At 43.0% G+C, this 21090-nt stretch overlaps 1 protein-coding gene across 1 annotated transcript in view; it reads left to right on the top strand.

The window, feature by feature from the left end:
* ADAMTS17 (ADAM metallopeptidase with thrombospondin type 1 motif 17) overlaps nt 1-21090 on the top strand; it is a 345685-nt gene that overhangs the window by 266484 nt on the left and 58111 nt on the right. Inside the window, exons 19-21 of the mRNA XM_032593574.1 lie at nt 858-1015; nt 3909-4068; nt 6621-6756. Coding sequence (XP_032449465.1) covers nt 858-1015; nt 3909-4068; nt 6621-6756 — 454 coding nt within the window. The remainder of the gene's footprint in view (nt 1-857; nt 1016-3908; nt 4069-6620; nt 6757-21090) is intronic.

The following is a 21090-nucleotide window of genomic DNA, read 5'->3' as shown; positions in this document are numbered from 1 at the left end:
CTGCCGTCCTGTCTGTGGGCAGCCCGGGTTCCCGGACTCGACCGGGAAAGAGTTAAAAGAGTCACGGTGGTTTCTTGAGGAGGCATCCACTTTACTAGTGCAGGGCTATCAAATCCTTAAGAGAAGCCGGATTAAGCTGTAACTTTACGGCTCTTCTTTTTTTATTTTTTCTTAATTTATATTTGAGAGAGAGAGAGAGAGAGAAAGATAGTGCACAAGCAGGGGAGGGGCAGAGAGAGAGACAGAGACAGAATCCGAAGCAGGCTCCAGGCTCCCAGTTGTCAGCACAGAACCCCAAACGGGGCTCAAACCCACGCGCCATGAGTTCTTGATCTGAGCCGATGCCGGACGCTTACCCGACCGAGCCACCCAGGCGCCCCTGGGCTGTGACTTTAAGAAGCCCCAGGTAGGTAACAGTCAAATGAGTTGATGCGTTTTGCTAAAGCAGCAAGTCCCTCTTGGTAGGCTTGGGCACGTTAAGATAGAATTCACCCACCAGGCAGGAGACCCTCTCCCCTGGGAGTTTAGGAACTGTGATTGTGCTGTGTTTGTCTCCACCCTCTGGCGCTCCTCCCCGCACCCCCACTGGGTGGGTGGATTCTGAGGCAGCCCACACTTGAAGCTGCCGCTATTGCAACCGCTCTTTCTCAGGTTTCTCCACGTCCTGTGGCCCTTGGGCTGTTTGCCCCCTGTGAGCCAGGCTTCTGTTGCCTGTACACAGAAAACTCACCTTCTATCACTGCACGCCACCCTCCTCCCTTCCCCTGTAGAGGCGGAGGCTGAGACCTCTGCCCCACCACTCAGGACACCCAGACTGACTCCCCCTGGTTCCCATGGTGTCCCCTTTTTCTTCCTAGCCCTGAAAGACACCAGTAAGAGATCCATCAACAGCGACTGGAAGATCGAGCTCCCCGGGGAGTACCAGATCGCCGGCACCACTGTGCGCTACGTTAGAAGGGGCCTGTGGGAGAAAATTTCTGCCAAGGGACCAACCAAAATACCACTGCATCTGATGGTAACTTGCTGTGCTTTTGTGTTTGTCTTGAGCCTGGTTCTCCAAGGGGTCTGCTGGCTCTCTTCTTCCCTGGGACCTGGGGAGAGGTTCCCGAGGACCTGGCTCCTGGTGGGTTACCTGGCCACCTGCTGCTCAAGCCTCCCCCGCCCCCTCTCTCTCTCCATCTTCTCTTATCTCATCCCTTTTGCCACATGCCTGAGAATTTCCCCCTCCCAGAACTTCGCCCTGGCTCTTCACTGGCAGAGAGAGTTACCATCTTTTTCAAAAGGAACCGCCTCCAGGAAGGAAATACTTCGCCATGTGGCAGCCAGGGAGAATTGGCCTCATCGAGCAGACAGCCTCACTCGGAGTCTGTGTTTTTATATCAGATGGCACAGATCCGCCCCACAGTTTGTATATCCACATTGGAAACTACCTTTTGGAAATGAACTGTTGACTCTCTTTCCAAACCAGCGTCGCTCAGATTTTCCAGACTCGGCTTGCAACAGGAGTTCGGGAATCGGGAAGGAGAACCAGGTTCTACAGGAAGATTTACTCCCTGGGTAGTCAGCCCAGGTTGGGGCAACCTTGTCTTACCTCTTGTCTCGGGCGGGCATCCGGTGTAAACCACTTTATCATCGGTCATACATCCTTGTAAAAGCATTAAAGATCTCCAGAGAAGGGGATACCACCATTTCTTTCTCAGGGTCCAGAAGTTCTCATGGCTAACTTCTGATAGCTCATAATTATTGATTCCATGTCTCATTCCAAAGAACGGATTTTGTGGCAGCTTGTGCGTCTGTAATCAAAGCACATTTTGTCCTCTGTGCTTGCCAAAGTCTCCGCTTGGAAATTTTTTTTTTTTCCTCCATTAATTTGCGGTCTCTGGCAATCTGCAGCCGTTCAAGGTTAGGTGACAGCCAGAAGATTCCCTGGCCACTTCTCAGGGAATCCCCTGAGGAGACCAGCTCTGCCTGCGAGCACGGGCACCCAGTACAACATCACCCATGATGGCCCTACCCCTGCTACACCTTCTGACGAGATCAGAGTGAACTGGTTTCCATGCATGACTTCAACCGTCCTGCAGCCTGCCCGTGCAACCAGCACTCAGCCCACGAAGTCCACTGTAGACGCAGCCTTGCAAGTTTGATTTCTGGGCCCCAAGAACCTATACTGAAGCCACTGCCCTGCAATAGATTACTGGATTAGAACAAATCCTCCTGTCCTGATGTAAGAGGAAGCATAAGACGAGATAAAAGCCATGCAGCACTGTCACCTGTTAGCACATGAATCTGCTTTATTATCAGACCCTAAGACGGGTATATTTTCCTTCTTTGCCCAATGCTTTCATCAACTGTGAGTGAACCGTCAGCCCATCAAAGCAAACGCGCAGCCTGGACTCATGCAGACCATGCCTGATAAGACTCAGCTGAAGTTCCAACCCTTTTTAATATTTATTAATCACTTTTCTCTCTTGAAAAATGATTACTTCAAGTTTTTAAATCCAGAAAGGAGACGTGCCCCTCTGCCTCTAAACAGAAGTCTGCTGTCCCCAAACTGGGGTGCATACATTGCCTGCAGGGTCAGGAGTGTCCATAAAAGGCACGGGGACCTGCATTTGAAACCAATTACACACTCACACACACAAATTATACGTGGCTGCAAAATTGCATGAAATTGGTTTCATATGGATTCTTGATTCACCAGTCTTATTCCCATACTGAGATAATAAAGATCTTTTAAAGAGGTTTTTTTTATCTTTTTTTTTTTTTTTTTTAACTGGAGGCATTTTTCCAAATGCATTACTGCACGTCTGTTTCTTGGAGAAGTGGATGTGCATGCGGTTCAGGCTGTTCTTAGCACCTCACCCCCACCCCACCACTCAAGCTCTGGGAGGGGTGGGAGATGCTCAGGAGCTGTGCGGTCCCCTCACCGGGTCCAGGCAGGTGGAGCACACCCGCCTGTAGCTGTCTGCTGCTTCTCCAGGCCTGGAAGTGAACTTGAGAGCTGCCTTGACCCAGAAGTACCCACTGGTTCTGAGTCTAGCCCAAAGACACGTCACCTCCAGCCAGGCTCCCGCAAGAAGGCTTGTTTTGCACCAAAGCGTGTGTGTCGAGAAACAAAGCTGAGAGAGCACTTCTGTCTTTACAGGGCTTGTGATGCCTTGTCATACGAAGAGCAGGCCCATCCATCTGCTCACTCACCAGGATTTCAGACCCAAGGGTCCCCAAGCTGCAGGATGGCTCCCCGCCCCTCACTTTGAGCTTTCAGCCTCGAGCCAGGCCCCTGTCACCCCGTGGGCATTGACATCCTAACTCCTGTGGCAGCAAGAAGGCTCGTGCGTCCTTGGACTCCTAAACAGAAGTCCCCAAGGCTCCTCTGTGGTGGGCTGTGTTTGCCCTTGAGCCTGCCTTCCATGTGCCAATGACCGGCGCTAGGGGACTGAAGAGTGATGTTCATTCTCAAAGAAGTAGAATAACCCTACTTGTTCACATGCCTTTTTAGGGAAAAACAGTATGTTTGTGTCTTTCTTGCTGCAAGGGCAGCTTCGTGGGTGAGTATGCGGAAACAGGCTCTTTTCTCTGCACCGAGGGGCTCTCCACATAGAGTTCAGTGAGAGCCCGCAAATTTGCCTGTCTCCAAATTCCTCGTCCAAACTGGTCCTGTCTCCAATGGGAAGGGGCAGAGCTCCCTGCTGATGGTTCACATACACTCCAGCCCCTGAGTTGAGTATCTGAGGAACCCAAGACCCAAATAAGGGGGTGCCCCTAGACTGAACGTGTTTTGAAACCCAGAAACGAACTGGTTACCCTGGTAGAGAGACAGCCCCAAGGGCGGCCTGGTTTGCAAATTCAGCAAGCCCGGATGCTTCCGCTTGATTCCAGAATGGCCTTTTATTTTGCTGCTGATCCAGGTGTTGTTATTTCATGACCAAAATTATGGAATCCATTACGAGTACACCGTTCCTGTAAACTACACTGCCGAAAATCAAAGCGAGCCGGAAAAACCCCAGGACTCTTTGTTCATCTGGACCCACAGCGGCTGGGAAGGGTGCAGCGTGCAGTGCGGAGGAGGTGAGCATCCGGGGTCACGTGCCCATGGGGTGTGGGGTTTTGCTCAAGGAAGGTTGTGAACTCGAGGCACTCGGCAGCCAGTGCCCAGGGCACAAGAAAGGCTGGCCATATCACCTGTATTTCCCGGGAAACTTAAGCACACCCCTCTGAACTCTCTCTGCAAAACACTTGTGTAGCCTTCCAAACTCCTCTGTGTTGGAGCTGTGCCCCCAAGGCTGCTTTGCCTATGGCCCAGGGCCCTTGGACTCTGACCTGAGTGGAGGTTTGGCCGCTATGCAAATACATCACAGGTATGACAGGTGAGTGACCCTGGGAATGAACGGGATAGACCTTCACTTGTTACTGTTTGGTGGAAATGAACCAGATGTGTTGCCCCAAAATACTCTTTCCTTTTTGACACAACAGGATACAGCAGAAGGAAAACGCCCCACGAGTCTGATGAAACATTCCGAGCATGAGTCCTGGCTGAGTTACAATTTGCTGCCATATATTAGCAAATTACTTACCCTATCTATACTAAAATGTTCTCACCTCTCAAATAGAGTGATCGGCCCCTATGCCTACTGCAGGGAAGGAACTGCCATACTGCAAAAATTAGTATCGGCAAAAGGCACCATATTCATTACGGGGAGCAGTAGGAAGCCATTCTGAACTCTTAGCCAGCAGCCCCTTGGGACAGGGTAATTTGTCACCCTGATAGGACACACAGCCCAGTGATGAGAGGTGGGACACTGGATGTATGGGTTTTTATGGGCACAGAGTTAGGATGGAGAGTTCACCTAGACTCTGGAATGCCAGCCCAGAGAGTGGGATGGCCCCACCAATACCCAATCCCACATGGCTATTGACCACTAAGATGGTGTTTGTCAGGTATCTGATATGTAGAGGATTGCTTACCATTTAGTGACTTGTCCCATTTCTAATAGGTAGGAATTCTATCCATAACATCATTGGGCCATCAGACACTGCCAGGGCCAGCTGTGAATTCCTTCCTTCTCCTGCACATCTTGGCTAACTGCCCGTGCTGTTTGTTCTTAGCCTGTTCCTCAGGCAGCCCTGGCAGTTGGCATAGCTTCAGGAACCCTCATCAGCCCTGTCGTTGTCCCACTTTGCACTTCTCCCTAGGAGCCCCCCATCCCTCAGCTGTCCCCCTGTGCCAATGTCCCTGCAACCTCCAAATCCAGCAACTCCCATATCCCTAATTGCCAGACTTTTTTCTTGGGCAAACGAAGCATGGCCCAAATGGAGCAGTTAGCAGGCTCCCCTCAGCTGGGGGCGGGGGCGGGGTACTGTTCTGTCACTGTTGGCCCAGTGGCATTCTTTTATGACACCAGTGACTCTCAGGTTGTCAGATGACAACCGATGACTCACCATTGTCAGACCTGCAGCCAAAACGAAAATGTGGCTTGAGACGGCCCCATGCTTCTGCACTCACCCAAGGCTGCAGTTGCAGGCAGTAACAGTTGATGGTGTAATTCAGGACTCCACACTTTTGAGGCATCCCTAAAGGACAAATTCTCCAGGAGACCAAGCGAGAAATCTGGGGTCCAAATAGTTGTCCTTGACATCCTCTTAATCTTTTATTGCCATACTTCCCAAATAACAATGAAAATAAAATACAGCTAACATGGAGTGTTAACCCTTGCCAGGCTCTGTTCTAAATACTTTATATGTATCGCTTAATTTTAACCATCCCTGGAACACCCTAAGGCACGGGGGTTAAATAAACCAGCCTGGTTGAGAAGATCGAGGCACAGAAGCATGGTGGCTGGCTGCTGATACGGTGATCCTTATGCTAGTGATGGAGCCAAGTTTGAAGCCAGGCTGCCTGACTCCAGAAACTACCCTCCCTGCTCCCTATCATCTGCCTCCGTGGCAAAGTCATGACCAAGCAGTGTGTAGGGTGCTTTGGGGACACCCAGAGAATGGCTACACCCATCTGGGACAACCAGGTAGTGAAGTTCCCAAATGCAAGTGATACCCTGGACAAGTAGTAGTTGGCGAAACAGATTCTCAGATTGGCTCGAGATTGCCTGCCTGGACGATGCAGGTCCGTGTGTCCTTCAGACCAGCCCCTCTGCTTCTCACTTCTCTCCAACACGTAGGAATTCTGTAATAGGGAGCCGCGATCTTCTGGTGAGGGCTGATGTACAGGTAATTAATCAAGACCAGACCTGCATAGACTTTAAATATCAAAGGAACGGATAAAGAGATTGGCAATCTTTGTTGGAAATTAAAGAGCTAAATCAGAACTCTGGCCTCAATGAATCCCAAGCTGTCTAAGCACATAGCTAATCTGAGGTGTTGCCTCTTTCTGATCCTGTTCTAGAATCTTCCTCCTGCCCCATGGTGCCCCTTGTCATGTCTTACACACCCTCATCCCTAACCTTATGGTTCTTTCTCTCTGACAACCAATAAAGCATTACAACAGCCACTTTAAAATGGCAAACTGATCAAAAGACGCACCTGAATGTTCCTCCATCCGCATCAATGAACGGCCTTTCCAGGTGTGTGTAGCCATAGCCTCTCAGTTCCCTGTGTTTGGTTTCCAGGGGAACGCAGAACCATTGTGTCCTGCACACGGATTGTTAACAAGACCACAACTCTGGTGAATGACAGTGACTGTCCTCAAGCAAGCCGTCCAGAGCCCCAGGTCCGAAGGTGCAACTCACACCCGTGCCAATCACGGTAAGTCACTGTGTTCTCAAACTTGGACCCTCCCGGGTCGGGGTAGAAGCACCTATGAGTTGGGGGGTGAGATACAGTTAACACCACAGTACCTCTCTCTGCCACGTTCTCTTGTTGTTGGCAAATGATTTCTGCTTGCTCGAAATACTGACTTTCTGGCGAGAGGTCTGATAAAAATGTACAATACTAGCTAGAAGGTATTTTTTAGCAGGCCACTAAGAATATCTCATGCAGAAAAAATCATCACAGGCTTTCAACTGATACATGTCAGCTCCCACCAAGTTATTTTGTCTTGGAGAAAAAGGAAATCGAAGTCAGAGTATGAGAACCCATGAGTAAGTAACACAGGTTAGTGTCTGTGGTTGATCTGTTTCAGTGGCTGAAACTAACACCAGTGAGTGTGGATCTTGCTGTACATTGTTTAGAACCCATCAGGAGATCTGTTGCCAACCCCAGCTTTCGTGGCCATGTTTCTCATGTGCTCTGGAGTGAATTTTCTTGGGCTGTCAACCGAGATGAATTGTGTGAAACGTGTTTGTCAGTTAAGCCTCCTTATTTCCAGCCATTTCAGTGAGACTTTGCATAGCGCTGTGGTTGTTAGAGTGTGTAATATCACCCCTGGCCTCCCATTCTGCTCTGGGTTGCGGTACATGGTTTTTGTTTTGTGGTTCTCTGCATGTTTTTCTTTTATAAAGAAGCTGGACTTTTGACATGGCAGCTTTTTAAGACCAACTTGTGCCTCTCACCTGGTACAAAAGTTTCGCAAAGCATTTTGGTTTTCGTGCCAACCTCCTTTGCTTTGTCAAACTGGTAAAGTGTGTATGAGTGAGAGAGGGAAGATAAGAGGGAAAGCAAGAGGTGAGACTTACTCTGTGGGTTGTGTGTGGTCCATGGCAACTTAAGGATGAAGGTGGGTGGCAAGGGGAAATAGGTGAGGGGGATTAAGAGGTACAAACTTCCAGTTACAAAATAAATAAGACATGGAGATAAAAGTCGCAGCATAGGGAATATAGTCAATAAGATGGTAGCGGTGTTGTTTGGTGACAGATGGTGACTACACTTATTGTCGTGAGCAATATGTAGAATTATTGAATTGTTATGTTGTACATGTGAAACTAATATAGTGCTGTATGTTAATTATACTTCAATTTAAACGAAAGAATAAAATTCCACCCTAACACTGAAGGCCATGAGGAATGGCTCACTCTCAAAAGTCTCCCTGAGCATCTTTGGTATGAGCAGCCATCCCACAAATGCATCAATTGGTGAATGAATCAACCACACACACCCAGGACCAAAGAAGGAAGGCCTTGCCACCGTGAAGACTCAAAGATCAGACAGGTCACAGAGACAGCCCAGCTCTGTGACGTATTGGAAAGTAGGATAAGTGAATCTAGAAGAGGAGAGGTCAGCATGGGCTCAAGGGCATGACGGAGCAAGAATGATCTTAGGAATCCATTCAAGAATCATTTTATTTTATTTTATTTTATTTTTTTACATTTATTTATTTTTGAGAGACAGAGTGTGAGCAGGGGACAGGCAGAGAGAGAGGGAGACACAGAATCAGAAGCAGGCTCCAGGCTCCAAGCTGTCAGCACAGAGCCCGACGTGGGGCTCAAACCCACAAACCGTGAGATCATAACCTGAGCCAAAGTCAGACGGTTAACCAAGTGAGCTACCCAGACACCCTTTATTTTATTTTATTTTGTTTTATTTTGTGTGTGTGCAAGCAGGGGAGGGGCAAAGGGAGAGAGAGAATCCCAAGCAGGCTCCACGCTCAGTGCAGAGCCCAATGCAGGACTCGATCTCACAACCATTAGATCATGACCTGAGCCGATATCAAGTCAGATGCTTAACTGAGTGAGCCACCCAGGTGCTCTAAGAATCCTGTTTTAAAATCATTTATGTTTTCAAACTATTTTAGTGTCCAAATATTTCTAAAATTATGCACATAAGCCAAATAATATAAAACATGGAATCAGAGTTTCTCTGATTGAATTGAGACACATATGTGATGGGGAAGAGAAGCTCAGTGTACTCTTTCCTTCTTCATATCATAGTAGGCCCACAGTGTCTCTGCAGAATGCCAACGAATAGAATTTAAATGATGGGGTTACTTTTATTGGACCACCTCTCAATATTCTTCACTAATGATACTCCTAACTGTGCTGAGCACATAACCATCTTTGGTAGCAGTGTTGTCCAATTTGAAATGTGCTGTAAAAGTATACACCTGATTTCAAAGGTTTAGTATGGAAAGAGATTGTGAAATATCTTAGTAATTTTTAATACTGATTACATGTTGAAATAGTTATATTTTGAATACATTGGGTTAAATGCAATATATTAGTAAAATTCACCAATTTCTTTTCAATTTTCTAATATGGATAATAGAAAATTAAAATTACATATATGGCTCATGTGTTAATTCTATTGAACTGCACTGCTATAGATTAACATAGCAGTCACAATGTTCAAGATACAGTCCAAAATTACTAGACATACAAAAAAAAACCCCAGAAACATGTGACCCATACATTAAAGGAAACTGACTCCAAGAGGACACATATATTGAGATTAATAGATAAGAATTTCAAAGTAGCTATTATAATTATGCTCAAAGACATAAGAAAAAATATAGCCACAATCAATGAACATATAGGAAACCTAAGCACAAAAAAGAGACACTCTAAAAGCAAACAAAATTTCAGCACTGAGAAATATAGTGTCTGAAATTTTTTTAAAAAAATCACTCGATGGGCCTAACAGCAGATGATGAAAAAAAAAAAAATCAACGAACTTAAAGATAGAAGAATAGAAATTATCCATCTGGAAAATGGAAAGAAAAGATTGTTGACAGTGACAGAGACTCCGTGATCTGTGCCATAATATCAGGCATCCTAACATAAATGTAATTAGAGTCAGAGAAGGGGAAGAGGGGAAGATTAGGGCAGAAAATAATCATAAACAATGACCAAAAATTTCCCAGCTTTAGTGAAAGACAGAAGGGAGGTAATTAGGTTATGCCTTGAGCATTTCAGCTAGATTCCAGATGAATCCAAAGCTCCATAACAAAGCTCTGTGATCATTACACCATATTACATGCAACACCTTTATGATTTTGCCACACACAGATATTCTAGGAAGGAACTTTGTTGCACTGTGAAACTCTAACAAGAAAATCATGTCGGAAAACACCTACAAAAGTCACATCACCAAGCATGAATTAACAAAGGTATAAACTCAATAATTCAGTGCTACAGAGCTGCTCTAAGTTTGGATGGAGAACATCGAGTGTGTGTGTGTGTGTGTGCGCGCGCGCGCGCGCGCGCGCGCGCGCGCTCACAGAGCGTTCTGACAGACCACAGGCCTGCAGTCTCACCGTGGTTGAACACAAGTTCAAGCCAAACACACTTTAGACTAAAAGTAAGCTCAGAGGCACATTTTTAGTATCTCCTTAGCACGAGGATTAGCAAACTTTTTCTGTTAAGGGCTAGATAATAAGTAGTTTTGGTTTTACAGGCCACATAAGGTTTCTGATGTCTGTTTTTCTTTGTTTTGTTTATAACCCTTTTAAAAATGTAAAAACCTATTTTCAACTCCTGGGTTGTAGGAAAACAGTCTGCAGGCCAGACTTGGCCCCACCTTAGATTACTGCTTACCCTTGCTCTGCCCTCTGGGACTCTGGGACCACAGCCTCAGCATGAGCCCAAGTTCTAAAGGTACTGCCTCAGGAAATACGTGTTCTTATTACACAAAGAAGAACATGTTGTTATACCTAGTTACTTTTTATTGCCCAGTTGTTCAGTACTCTTTTTAAAAGCACCCAGCCTGGCGCGCCTGGGTGGCTCAATCGCTAAGCGGTTAAGCTTCCATTTTCGGCTCAGGTCATGGTCTCACAGTTTGTGAGTTCCAGTTCCATGTCAAGCGCTGTACTGACAGCTCAGAGCCTGGAGCCTACTTCAGATGCTGTGTCTCATTCTCTCTCTGCCCCTCCCCAACTTGTGCTCTCTCTCTGTCTCTCAAAAATAAACAAATGTAAAAGCACCCAACCTGACCCTAAGTGCACGGTACAACATCAGTAATTCCCCTCATCTGGCATGTATTTGTTGAGTACCATCCCATTCACCAGGCCCTGTTCTAAGTACCAAGGTATTTAGAAGTAAGAAAGACACACATGTTCCTTGTTCTCATGTGACTTGGTTTCTCCCTCCCCCTCTCTGACCTACCTTTCTGGGTCATCTTTTTTTCCTCTCTGACCCCCTTCCTGACTCTGTAAAATCATATGAATCAGACTTAAAGAATGAGTGGAGTTTCCAAGAGCAGAGGATAAAATGAAATTGATAGAAGACAGCACCTGAAATTTGTCTCAGAGCCTAGAAAAGAAAGCCTGGATGCCTCTTTTAGTCTGGTTTTATTTGTTGTTTGTTTGTTTATATTTTAAACCATCTGACTTTGTACTGATTCTTAAAGTGTGGACTCATGAAAATGAAGTGTCATGGCTTATCAAAGAATATTGTTTGAAGAAATGTGATCTGATAGATTTTAAAATTCCTATAAATCTTAGTAATATTTATTTATATTTAAGCACACAGATGCACACACATGTATGTATATACACACATACATACACTATATATGCAAATGTTATATAGAGATATATACATATGCACATATGTATGTACACACACATATATTTGAACAATAAAACTTGAATTCTTGCATAGCGTGATCTAGTTGACCTGTCTTCAGAACATATAGCAATATGGACGAAGGTGAAGAAAAGTGAAGAGATTGGCCTCAGAAAACTAGTGCTAAATAATCAGAAAGAGATTTAATCTGTAAGTAAAAACTGGACCTTAGTGAAGGGGGCGAGTGTGGAGATGTATAGCATCTGGAGAATAAATGACTGTTTCAGGTGGGATGGGCATGACTGGAAGACAGAGCCTGTAACCTGGAAGGAGAGCCCAAGATCCCAATGGTGTAAATTTTATTGAAGGAGCCAAAATGCAACTCACTGTTGAATCTGGCAAGGTGAAAGAGCCTTTCTATATTATTGTTACTCCTTGACCTTTAAAACAACAGCAATGTTTGTCTTCTCCCTTATATTTTTCTTTATTTCCCCTGATCTTTCTTTAATTTTCTTCAACCCTCTTTTTCCATCAAGTTCCCGACAGTTTCCTTTACCTTCCCAACTGCACACCATTAGCACCTCTTTATTCTAATCCTGCCCCTAGCTCTGTGGATACTTCTCCCAAACCCTGCCATAACCATACGGAATCTGGAATCTGACACGCAGGGCAGATGGCCTCTCTCCAGCATCTTGCACACCAACACAAACACATCGGCAAATCTGGCCCCGACATTGGCAGGAGAGGCAGAAATCACAGATCAGCTCAGCTGTTATGACTGTGGCCAGCAGCCTTCACCTTGCTGACCACAGTCTGCAGGGAAGAGGCCCCACCATCATTTGGCATCCAAAGAGTAACACCGTGTGCCAGCTCCTTAAGACCCAGTCCCAGATAGTGCTGGAGTAAGGAGGTGGGGTATGACAGGGAGATGGGCTCATTCTGGAACACATAGCTCATGCTTCACCAGATTTAATATGTTTGCAGTCTCTTAGAGCTTATTGGCCACTTGCAAAGGCCATTCCAAGCTATTAGATGTTTCCCATAGTATTTATGATTTGAACTTCATCCCAGACAGTACATACTGTACTGTACATTGAATTACAGTGATTCAGAAAAGAATATCTAATATTGTACTGCCAGTTGAATTGAATAGTCATCTGTAAGGAAGTGTATTTGGATTTTAAATTTGTCCTCTTTGCTCATTATCTTAACCAGGTGTGCCTTGTTTTAGTTAAAATGGAATGGAACCCCTCCTGTTTTTATGAAAGCATATTCATGTGTGTGTGTGTGTGTGTGTGTGTGTGTGTGTGTGTGTGTGTGAGATCATGACTTAAGAATGAAACCTAGAACATGTGGATCTTTAGACACAGCCAAAATCTGAACAGAAACATTGTTTAATCCATTTCTAGCCAGTCTAAAACGTTAAGCTTTTAAGTTTCCTGCTTTCTTGGAAAATAAAACAGGTAAATCTAATTGCCACATCTCTATCTACCATGCCCTGGATGTGGGAGGCCAGAGGAGGCCACCTTTGGCACTGACTGCCCCCTGTGGCAGAACAGGAGCCCATGATGCAGGACTGTTCATGGGCAGGAGGGCAAGGCCTATGGTTGTATGTTACTACAAGTCAACAGTGATAGCCTGGGGATCTTCAGAGTGGGACTCCCCTCTTTCAGGCTTGGCCCACTTTTCAGACACCTTAGCATATGTCCACAGGTCTACGATGAGGGGCACCCCACAAACCATATGAAATAACAGTGCCTGAAAAGGAAAGATAGCAAACAGCATTACTGATCTCTTACATGCCTTATCGGTATGGGAATGGTGAGGAGAAATTTAGATGGATTCCAGATCTGTTTTCCAACACTAATCAAATTCCAGAATTTCACTCATATTTAAATTAAATAGTAAAGCTTTGAAGCCTTTAGTTATTTGTTTAAATTAGGAAACATTCCATATGGAGAAAGAGAAAGCATTTCAGAGTACTATTTTGAATTTGAAGATGCAATTTTCTTCTTTTCCGCCATACTTAACCATTTGATTATTTGAACATCCCTGTCCTTTGATTATTACAGAGGACAAGAGAATTCCGAGATATGAGTTCCACAGGTAACAGAATTCTCCTGTCAAGAAATATTTTACATGTAGACCCTGGGGTCCATTAAAAGTCCTTCTCTCTTTCTGACTTTCTGAGTATTAAAATATAAAGAGCATTGAGCACTCAATGTTTGCATTGATTTTTTTTTATGCTGCAATTACAAAAAAGGACAAGTAAATTGCAAAGTTGAAACTCAGTCTGAGGAATAAAAACAAATACAACCAAGATCACAGTGAAGAAATGAGAGGGAAATCTGTACTCTCCACGTTCTAGGGGAAAAAGAAAACATCAGACCAAGAAGGAATGGCTCTATAGTGGGAGTAGACAATGAAGTATTTCTGACTTGTAGAATCTCTGGAGATATTTCAGAACTGAGGTTGGGGTATGCTTGGTGGCAGCTTCCCAGATTATTAGCCCCTTCTCATGAAAGCCACTGATGACAGTTCTGTGCTGGCTGGCTCTCTTACAGGAATAAATAGTCCATAGATATAACTGATTTTTTCTAGAAAAGTATTATTCTTTCCTCCTTATTTGTATACAAAGACTTTTCGAAGTAAAAGGATGGAAAAAGATGTGTCACAAAAAGAAACCATAAAAAATCAGGAGTACCTTGGGGCGCCTGGGTGGCTCAGTCGGTTAAGCATCCGACTTCAGCTCAGGTCATGATCTCATGGTGCGTGAGTTCGAGCCCCGCGTCGGGCTCTGTGCTGACAGCTCAGAGCCTGGAGCCCGTTTCAGATTCTGTGTCTCCCTCTCTCTCTGCCCCTCCCCTGTTCATGCTCTGTCTCTCTCTGTCTCAAAAATAAATAAACATTAAAAAAAATTTTTTTTTTAAATCAGGAGTACCTATACAAATACCAGACAAAATAGACTTTAAAACAAAACAAATTGCTAGAAATAAGTATTTTATAATGGTATAGAGCAGTCCATCAAAGATATAACAATTATAAATGTGTCTGTACCTAATAACAGAGCCCTAAAATATACAATATAAAGAGAAAAATAGTTCAACCATATTAGAGACTTTAATGCCAGACTTTCAGTAATGGATTTTTAAAACTAGAAAATATCAATAAGGAAGTATAAGACTTGAACAACACTATAAACCTACTAGACCTAAGAGGTATCTATAGAGCGAGAGCAGAATATACATTCTTCGTATGTGCGTGTGAAACATTCTGCAGGATAGACCATCATCTAGGCCATTTAATAAACCTCAACAAATGTAAAGGGACTGAAATAATGCAAAGTATATTCTCTTACCTTAATGGGATAAAGTTAGAAATCAACAACAGAAAGAAATTTTGGAAATTTGCAAATGCATGGAAATAAAAAAAAAAAAAGCACAAAACTTCCTAAATAGCAATTGCATCAAAGAGAAATCATGAGGGAATTTACAAAATACTTTCAGATGAATGAAAATGAAGATACAACATATCCAAGTTAGACAATGCAGCTAAAGTAGTCCTTACGGCAAATTTTATCGCTGGGGGTGGGTGGGTGGTGATATTTGAAACAGAGAGTAGAGGGGCGCCTGGGTGGCGCAGTCGGTTAGGCGTCGGACTTCAGCCAGGTCACGATCTCGCGGTCCGTGAGTTCGAGCCCCGCATCGGGCTCTGGGCTGATGGCTCAGAGCCTGGAGCCTGTTTCCGATTCTGTGTCTCCCTCTCTCTCTGCCCCTCCCCCATTCATGCTCTGTCTCTCTCTGTCCCAAAAATAAATAAACGTTGAAACAGAGAGTAGAAAAACAATAAAAAGTCAGACCAAAGGTTGATTATATGAAGAGAACAAAAATAAAACAATGACATTTAGCTAGATCAACCAAGAAAAAAAATGAGAGAAGACTCAAATTACTAAAATTAGAAATGAAAGAGGTTATAAGGGAATACTACAAACAGTTGTATGCCAATAAATTTGATAACTAACATAAAATGGACAAATTCCTAGAAAGATACAAGCTACCAAAATTGAATAAAGAAGAAATAGAAAATCTGAATAGACCCATAACAAGTAAGTAGATTAAATTACTAATCAAAAAGCTTCCCAAAAAGAAAAACCCAGGACCAGTAGCCTTCACTTGCAAATCCTACCAAATATTTAAAGCAGAATTAACACCAATCCTGCACAAACTCTTCCAAAAAAATAGAAGAGGAGGGAATACTTCCCAGTTTATTCTATGAAGCCAGTGTTACCCAGATAATAAAACCGGACAAAGACATCACTAGAAAAAAATACTACAAACCAGTATCTCTTATGAGCATTGATGAGGGGCACCTGGGTGGCTCAGTCGGTTAAAGTCGGTGGCTTACTCAGTGTCAGCTCAGGTCATGATCTTTTGTGAGGTCAAGCCCCGCATCCACCTGTGTGCTGACAGCATGGAGCCTGCTTGGGATTCTCTCTCTCCCTCTCTCTGCCCCTCCCCCATTTGCATGCATGCTCTTTCAAAATAAATAATTAAACATTAAAAAAATATTGATGAAAAATCTTCAACAAAATGCAAGCAAACCCTATCCAGCAACACATAAAAAGGATTATACGCCATGACCAAGTGGGTCTTATCCCAAGAATGCAGGGTTGATTGACCATTTGAAAATGAATTAATGTAACACATTATACCAATGAAATAATTTTTTTAAACATGATTATCTCAATAAATGCAGAAAAAGCTGTTGACAAACCCAAGACCTTTTTGTGATTTAAAAAAACAAACAAAACAAAACAAAATTCAACAAACTAGAATTGGAAGAGAATTTTCTCAACCTGATAAAGGGCATCTATAAGAAATCCACAACTAACATCATACTTAATGGTGAAAGACTGGATGTTTTTCCTCTAGGAACAAGAATAAGACACAATATTCTGGCCACTTCTTTTCTACATTTTACTGGAGATTCTAGCCAGGACATTTTTTTTTTATATGTATGAAATTTATTGACAAATTGGTTTCCATACAACACCCAGTGCTCATCCCAAAAGGTGCCCTCCTCAATACCCATCACCCACCCTCCCTTCCCTCCCACCCCCCATCAACCCTCAGTTTGTTCTCAGTTTTTAACAGTCTCTTATGCTTTGGCTCTCTCCCACTCTAACCTCTTTTTTTTTTTTTCCCTTCCCCTCCCCCATGGGTTCCTGTTAAGTTTCTCAGGATCCACATAAGAGTGAAACCATATGGTATCTGTCTTTCTCTGTATGGCTTATTTCACTTAGCATTAAACTCTCCAGTTCCATCCACGTTGCTACAAAAGGCCATATTTCATTTTTTCTCATTGCCACGTAGTATTCCATTGTGTATATATACCACAATTTCTTTATCCATTCATCAGTGGATGGACATTTAGGCTCTTTCCATAATTTGGCTATTGTTGAGAGTGCTGCTATGAACATTGGGGTACAAGTGCCCCTATGCATCAGTACTCCTGTATCCCTTGGATAAATTCCTAGCAGTGCTATTGCTGGGTCATAGGGTAGGTCTATTTTTAATTTTCTGAGGAACCTCCACACTGCTTTCCAGAGCGGCTGCACCAATTTGCATTCCCACCAACAGTGCAAGAGGGTTCCCGTTTCTCCACATCCTCTCCAGCATCTATAGTCTCCTGATTTGTTCATTTTGGCCACTCTGACTGGCGTGAGGTGATACCTGAGTGTGGTTTTGATTTGTATTTCCCTGATGAGGAGCGACGCTGAACATCTTTTCATGTGCCTGTTGGCCATCTGGATGTCTTCTTTAGAGAAGTGTCTATTCATGTTTTCTGCCCATTTCTTCACTGGGTTATTTGTTTTTCGGGTGTGGAGTTTGGTGAGCACTTTATAGATTTTAGATACTAGCCCTTTGTCCGATATGTCATTTGCAAATATCTTTTCCCATTCCGTTGGTTGCCTTTTAGTTTTGTTGGTTGTTTCCTTTGCTGTGCAGAAGCTTTTTATCTTCATAAGGTCCCAGTAATTCACTTTTGCTTTTAATTCCCTTGCCTTTGGGGATGTGTCGAGTAAGAGATTGCTACGGCTGAGGTCAGAGAGGTCTTTTCCTGCTTTCTCCTCTAAGGTTCTGATGGTTTCCTGTCTCACATTTAGGTCCTTTATCCATTTTGAGTTTATTTTTGTAAATGGTGTGAGAAAGTGGTCTAGTTTCAACCTTCTGCATGTTGCTGTCCAGTTCTCCCAGCACCATTTGTTAAAGAGGCTGTCTTTTTTCCATTGGATGTTCTTTCCTGCTTTGTCAAAGATGAGTTGGCCATACGTTTGTGGGTCTAGTTCTGGGGTTTCTATTCTATTCCATTGGTCTGTGTGTCTGTTTTTGTGCCAATACCATGCTGTCTTGATGATGACAGCTTTGTAGTAGAGGCTAAAGTCTGGGATTGTGATGCCTCCTGCTTTGGTCTTCTTCTTCAAAATTCCTTTGGCTATTCGGGGCCTTTTGTGGTTCCATATGAATTTTAGGATTGCTTGTTCTAATTTCGAGAAGAATGCTGGTGCAATTTTGATTGGGATTGCATTGAATGTGTAGATAGCTTTGGGTAGTATTGACATTTTGACAATATTTATTTTTCCAATCCATGAGCAGGGAATGTCTTTCCATTTCTTTAAATCTTCTTCAATTACCTTCATAAGCTTTCTATAGTTTTCAGCATACAGATCCTTTACATCTTTGGTTAGATTTATTCCTAGGTATTTTATGCTTCTTGGTGCAATTGTGAATGGGATCATTTTCTTTATTTGTCTTTCTGTTGCTTCATTGTTAGTGAATAAGAATGCAACTGATTTCTGTACATTGATTTTGTATCCTGCAACTTTGCTGAATTCATGTATCAGTTCTAGCAGACTTTTGGTGGAGTCTATCGGATTTTCCATGTATAATATCATGTCATCTGCAAAAAGCGAAAGCTTGACTTCATCTTTGCCAATTTTGATGCCTTTGATTTCCTTTTGTTGTCTGATTGCTGATGCTAGAACTTCCAGCACTATGTTAAACAACAGCGGTGAGAGTGGGCATCCCTGTCGTGTTCCTGATCTCAGGGAAAAAGCTCTCAGTTTTTCCCCGTTGAGGATGATGTTAGCTGTGGGCTTTTCATAAATGGCTTTTATGATCTTTAAGTATGTTCCTTCTATCCCGACTTTCTCAAGGGTTTTTATTAAGAAAGGGTGCTGGATTTTGTCAAAGGCCTTTTCTGCATCGATTGACAGGATCATATGGTTCTTCTCTTTTTTTTTGTTAATGTGATGTATCACGTTGATTGATTTGCGAATGTTGAACCAGCCCTGCATCCCAGGAATGAATCCCACTTGATCATGGTGAATAATTCTTTTTATATGCTGTTGAATTCGATTTGCTAGTATCTTATTGAGAATTTTTGCATCCATATTCATCAGGGATATTGGCCTGTAGTTCTCTTTTTTTACTGGGTCTCTGTCTGGTTTAGGAATCAAAGTAATACTGGCTTCATAGAATGAGTCTGGAAGTTTTCCTTCCCTTTCTATTTCTTGGAATAGCTTGAGAAGGATAGGTATTATCTCTGCTTTAAACGTCTGGTAGAACTCCCCTGGGAAGCCATCTGGTCCTGGACTCTTATTTGTTGGGAGATTTTTGATAACCGATTCAATTTCTTCGCTGGTTATGGGTCTGTTCAAGCTTTCTATTTCCTCCTGATTGAGTTTTGGAAGAGTGTGGGTGTTCAGGAATGTGTCCATTTCTTCCAGGTTGTCCAATTTGTTGGCATATAATTTTTCATAGTATTCCCTGATAATTGTTTGTATCTCTGAGGGATTGGTTGTAATAATTCCATTTTCATTCATGATTTTATCTATTTGGGTCATCTCCCTTTTCTTTTTGAGAAGCCTGGCTAGAGGTTTGTCAATTTTGTTTATTTTTTCAAAAAACCAACTCTTGGTTTCGTTGATCTGCTCTACAGTTTTTCTAGATTCTATATTGTTTATTTCTGCTCTGATCTTTATTATTTCTCTTCTTCTGCTGGGTTTAGGCTGCCTTTGCTGTTCTGCTTCTATTTCCTTTAGGTGTGCTGTTAGATTTTGTATTTGGCATTTTTCTTGTTTCTTGAGATAGGCCTGGATTGCAATGTATTTTCCTCTCAGGACTGCCTTCGCTGCGTCCCAAAGCGTTTGGATTGTTGTATTTTCATTTTCGTTTGTTTCCATATATTTTTTGATTTCTTCTCTAATTGCCTGGTTGACCCACTCATTCGTTAGTAGGGTGTTCTTTAACCTCCATGCTTTTGGAGGTTTTCCAGACTTTTTCCTGTGGTTGATTTCAAGCTTCATAGCATTGTGGTCTGAAAGTATGCATGGTATAATTTCAATTCTTGTAAACTTATGAAGGGCTGTTTTGTGACCCAGTATATGATCTATCTTGGAGAATGTTCCATGTGCACTCGAGAAGAAAGTATATTCTGTTGCTTTGGGATGCAGAGTTCTAAATATATCTGTCAAGTCCATCTGATCCAATGTCTCATTCAGGGCCCTTGTTTCTTTATTGACCGTGTGTCTAGATGATCTATCCATTTCTGTAAGTGGGGTGTTAAAGTCCCCAGCAATTACCACATTCTTATCAATAAGGTTGCTTCTGTTTATGAGTAATCGTTTTATATATTTGGGGGCTCCGGTATTCGGCGCATAGACATTTATAATTGTTAGCTCTTCCTGATGGATAGACCCTGTAACTATTATATAATGTCCTTCTTCATCTCTTGTTACAGCCTTTAATTGAAAGTCTAGTTTGTCTGATATAAGTATGGCTACTCCAGCTTTCTTTTGGCTTCCAGTAGCATGATAAATAGTTCTCCATCCCCTCACTCTGAATCTAAAGGTGTCCTCAGGTCTAAAATGAGTCTCTTGTAGACAGCAAATAGATGGGTCTTGTTTTTTTTATCCATTCTGATACCCTATGTCTTTTGGTTGGCGCATTTAATCCATTTACATTCAGTGTTATTATAGAAAGATACGGGTTTAGAGTCATTGTGGTGTCTGTATGTTTTATGCTTGTAGTGATGTCTCTGGTACTTTGTCTCACAGGGTCCCCCTTAGGATCTCTTGTAGGGCTGGTTTAGTGGTGACAAATTCCTTCAGTTTTTGTTTGTTTGGGAAGACCTTTATCTCTCCTTCTATTCTAAATGACAGACTTGCTGGATAAAGGATTCTCGGCTGCATATTTTTTCTGTCTAGCACACTGAAAATCTTGTGCCAATTCTTTCTGGCCTGCCAAGTTTCAAAAGAGAGATCAGTCACGAGTCTTATAGGTCTCCCTTTATATGTGAGGGCACGTTTACCCCTTGCTGCTTTCAGAATTTTCTCTTTATCCTTGTATTTTGCCAGTTTCACTATGATATGTCGTGCAGAAGATCGATTCAAGTTACGTCTGAAGGGAGTTCTCTGTGCCTCTTGGATTTCAATGCCTTTTTCCTTCCCCAGTTCAGGGAAGTTCTCAGCTATTATTTCTTCAAGTACCCCTTCAGCACCTTTCCCTCTCTCTTCCTCCTCTGGGATACCAATTATGCGTATATTATTTCTTTTTAGTGTATCACTTAGTTCTCTAATTTTCCCCTCATACTCCTGGATTTTTTTATCTCTCTTTTTCTCAGCTTCCTCTTTTTCCATAAC

This window comes from Lynx canadensis, chromosome B3, assembly GCF_007474595.2.
Source record: "Lynx canadensis isolate LIC74 chromosome B3, mLynCan4.pri.v2, whole genome shotgun sequence".
Lineage (NCBI taxonomy): Eukaryota > Metazoa > Chordata > Mammalia > Carnivora > Felidae > Lynx > Lynx canadensis.
This window is presented reverse-complemented; position numbering and strand designations above follow the sequence as displayed.